Here is a 4,349-nt window from a genome sequence, read left to right on the forward strand (position 1 = left end):
CGCACCCATGTTGGTGAGACTGGAGGTGTAGGAAAAACACACTGGCAATCAGATAATCTCTCAAATCACTGCACTCTCAGCACACAAATCCCATACTGGGGAGGAAATCTTAAAGGTATGTTTAGCCTTATTTGGGAGCAGTCCATCAAATAAGTCACAAAGGTGCATATGTTACTACAGCAATGCAGGAGACCCATTAGCACACAGGGCTGGGGAACGCAAAGTGTGAGCCCTGTGCGTCAGGCTGAGCAGTGTGTAATCCCTGCCAGGGTAATGCTACACCTTGGGCTGAGCTAGGAGGAGATACCCATCTTCACATGCACAGCACCAGTCACTGCTGCTTTGATCTTTTCAAAGAAAATGTAGGGGTAGAAGAGGGACCATCCTTCTTAAAAGTTCATCTTTGCAACTAGTGCCTCGTCTACTGCTCCTCCCCATTATGCAGTGAATGAAGGCCAGATCCTGTTCTCAGGTTTTTGGTGCTGACAGAGCAGATTTCCCCATTTCTGCCTGAATCTGTGGCAAGCATGTTGAGAAGCCTGGATCCCCTTGAGAAGCTGTCAGGGCTTTGCTACTGGTCTGCGCAGGTGTCATGGGCTTTGCTGGGCAGGTGGATGGAGGGCTCTGCTCAACTGCTGCCTGCAGCAAGGTTTCTTCCTCTTGGCATGTGCCTTGAGTAGGAGGAGATGCAAAGGCCGAGCTGGAAGTGGGGCTGTAAGGCTGCTGAGGTGGCAGCAAAGTTTGGCCCAGTATGTGCAGGGAGATGAAAGCCCAGCCTGGGTTTGGGAAACGTGGCTGGAGGTATATGCCTGGTATGACCCACCCTGGGGCACACAGGAGCTGTCTGAGCATCATTAGCAAAGGTTAGTGGTTTTACCTACTTAGCTGTTTGTGGGTAAGGGCACCACAGGGTGGCATGCATCCTTCTGCCTTTGAAAATCCCAGTCTCCGTGCAGCTCATACCCCCTGCCCCTTGCTTGGACAGCCAGGGAGATGGGCTGTCCCTCTGGGGATGGATAGCGGAGCAGATCCTGTACCACCCAATCCCCCACCTTTTCCATTTAACTCATTAAGAGGCTACACTCTGCGAGTAACACGACTTTATTTATATTGGACACTTTGGAACAACCTGCTACCACTTTCTTTAGACAGTCATTTACATTACAAGGTTGACTAGATCCCTAATACAGAGTTCTTATTCCCACTGCCCCACCCCAACTCTTTGGATAGTAGCTTTAATGCCATTTGACTCAAATGCTTTTGATGTAAAGTTTTCCCCCAGTAATAGCAATTTCTTCTGACTTTGTATTGCCATTGATGACCATTTTGTAGCTGTATGTAGTGTGAATGGTGCTGTTAACTTGTCTAAAGCAGGCTAAATCTGCCTCTGCTACTGTGATTGTGCATTATTAGCAACTAAAAAACAAGACATTTGTGACTTATAAAAACATCCTCCTTTCTTTTTCTGCGGCGGTTTTGTTTTGACTTCTTTTTCTTTTTTGATATTTGGAATAACCTCTGTTTCTTTAACACAGCTACAGCTGCATAAAAACATATCCAAGGTGGGAGGAGGGACAAAAATCCCCTTTACCACTGGCTGTACTTGTTTTGGGTTTTCTGGGAAAATGAAAGACAGTTTTTGCAGGGAAAAGCTATCATTTTACTCAAATTTGCATAAGGCAGAGAATTATCAGTGGCAGCCTAGATCATTACATCAGGATTTGGACTGCTGTGGTTGTCTGAATCAGGGCTAATTTTTATGTGTCTAAATCCTTCCCATTAGCAGAATGTCCCTCCATTCCACTCACACAAAAAGGAAGTGTGAAAGTCTGCTATTGAGTTCCAGCTGAACTTGAACATAGCAAGTACAAAATGTGTGCTGCGTGTGCTTTGCACTAATGTGTTATGCATGGGAGCTGAATTTCAGCTTCTTCAATGGCTTCGCATTTGGACTTTGCTAGCTTGGGAGAGGCTTCCTTGAATTCCTTGTTGACAAAGTAGTAACAAATAGCATCCAGGCAGCAGTTTGTGTTTGCAAGGACCGATGCGAGGTGAACAAAATTATTAACCTTCTGTATTGCAGAGCAGTTGGAGCTGATGGAGTCCATTATAAAGCGAAGGAGATGCCCAAGGTAAAGGGGTAAAAAGCATACGATGAACACAGACATGTTTGCAGACACGATGTAGACAGCCTTCCTGAGTGACTTTTCCTTGTGACAGTTTTCATTCTTCTTTCTCATGAGTTCTACAATGACTTGTATGGAGCAATAACTCAAGATGATCAATGGTATGAAAAACCCTACCATAACAGCACACAGTGTGGTCACTGAGGGTTTAACGGAAGATTTTTCAAAGCAATATTCATCTTGTCCTCGGTATTCTAACTTTTTAATGAGGGACATCTCACAGATGATGACTATCCAAAGAAATCCAGAGGCAAAACTTGCCTTCAGCGGTGACCTCAGTTCCTTGGCTTTCAAAGGGTACTTGATTGCAAGGTACCTATCAGCTGCTACGATGGTGATGATACTGATGCTCATGAAGCGGTTTATGAAATAGCCACCTTCCAGAACCAGGCACCATCTACCTACCTTCAGCTGATAGAACTGGGATAAAGTTTTAAAAGGCAAAGTAAAGAGCAGCAAGCAGTCAGCCACAGCTAAGTTGACCATGTATACTCTGGTTCCTGTCCATTTGCGGAGTTTGCAGCAGAACACCCACAGTGCCAACACGTTCAGCAAAATGCCCAAAAGCAAAACTGGGATGTAAACACACAGCTGGACAAGCGGAAAGCTTTCATAGGCTGTGATACTGCAGTTGCTGAGGTTCATTTTGTGGGTATTAAGAGGCACAGTTCCTGCAAATGCAGATTAAACCTTTTAGAAGCTAGACTCTTAACTGTGTTGGTCATTAATTCAGATAATTCAGGGCTTTACCAACAGTGAAAACCAAACTGTGGAGATGACTTTGCAGAGCAGAGCTGGCTGTGGGGTACCTAGCGGGAAGGGAGGGAGTGGGACACGAGCCTGATCTGTCGTGGAGAAGAGAAAAGCACTGGTTCTCACTGGGTCGCATGTGGGGAAGACTGCTTGTGGAGGGCAGCAGGGAGAACACTTGGGCCTCTGTTTAGGGCCAGACTCAGACCAGGCAGCAGCAGGTATCCTGCAGCTAGGAGTTATGTGGGCTGTTACAACCATCTGATAATGGAAAGGCGATGCCTAAACCCAGTTCTCATCCCTTCTATTATAGTGGCGCTCAGGAGAAGCCAGCCAGCAGCCTCATAGCTCAAAATGCTCTGGGAGATATGCAGCAAAAGGACAGCTGTCCTCTCCAGTCCTGAGCTGTCTCTGTATCACTTCTCATTAGTGATAGAGCAATTATTACTATATCTCTCATTAGTTTTAACTGCCATTGAATCCTGTACTCAGTAGAAGCATTTAGTGGGCTGCAGCAAGGATCAAAGTATTGGGGTCTGCATGCTGCCTTTCAAGGACTGTGAAAGTTGGGTTTTGTCTCAGAAGTATTAGACCAATCTGCTGCAATTCCAAGAAAAAAAATCCCAGCGATGCCATGGCAAGAAATGTGATCAACAGCCACGTGAAATAGAAAGATGAGCTGTATCTGGTCTAGTGAGTAATTTTATCACCCTGGATCTAAGGGCAATATTGCTATTTGCCTTTCTGCTTTGAAGGAGTTAATTCAGGAGTATATTCCAGGTGCAAGTGTTCATAGACAGAAGAGGCCTGGGAGGTCTGAGATGTCTTTGGATTTTTCCCTGCAAGGGGAACATGGCTCCACAGGTGCCAGTTCCTGGGGCTCAAAAACATCCCAAGTAAACAAACCTTAGGGCAGTGCTGCAGCATCTACTTGCACCTGCAGGTCTCAGCTAGCTTTGAAAATCATGCTGCTGAGGAATCATGCTAGGACACCTCTTTGGAGGTGAGGGAATGTGTTACAGCTGATACCTTCAGCAGTTCTGTGCTTTGGACATGAGCTATGAGCTATGAGCCCAGAAGATATAAGGGTAGATAATAGACAACAAGGAGATCTAGCAAATGCTGAGACAGCCCTTAAGCATCTAAAACATGTCTAATGTGGCCAGTGTCAAAATAAGCCTTTGAAAATACACAGGCTCCAGCCATCTCAATTTCTCCACCACCATTTTGGTATCCCACCATGGCTGGGGAAAGGCAATGCCTGGACAAATAACCAGGTCAGCAAATAGCCAGGAGGTATTACCTGCTCACTCGCTGTCCTCGGAGAGAGTGGATGTTCCTCCAGATTAGCTGCAGTACGGCACGCAGGCACGATGAGCTCTCCTAGCAGTACTCCTGGCACGGGACCAGTGA

At 46.0% G+C, this 4,349-nt stretch overlaps 1 protein-coding gene across 1 annotated transcript; it reads right to left on the reverse strand.

Annotated features, from left to right (window-relative positions):
* Nucleotides 1–1,092: 1,092 nt before the first annotated feature.
* LOC142059523 (G-protein coupled receptor 35-like) lies at nucleotides 1,093–2,958 on the reverse strand. The gene has a single exon (XM_075098341.1). It carries the CDS (start codon nucleotides 2,829–2,831, stop codon nucleotides 1,896–1,898), a length of 936 nt encoding a protein of 311 aa, XP_074954442.1. The 5' UTR covers nucleotides 2,832–2,958; the 3' UTR covers nucleotides 1,093–1,895.
* Between the last annotated feature and the right edge of the window lie 1,391 nt (nucleotides 2,959–4,349).

Source organism: Phalacrocorax aristotelis, chromosome 7 (assembly GCF_949628215.1).
Source record: "Phalacrocorax aristotelis chromosome 7, bGulAri2.1, whole genome shotgun sequence".
Classification (NCBI taxonomy): domain Eukaryota; kingdom Metazoa; phylum Chordata; class Aves; order Suliformes; family Phalacrocoracidae; genus Phalacrocorax; species Phalacrocorax aristotelis.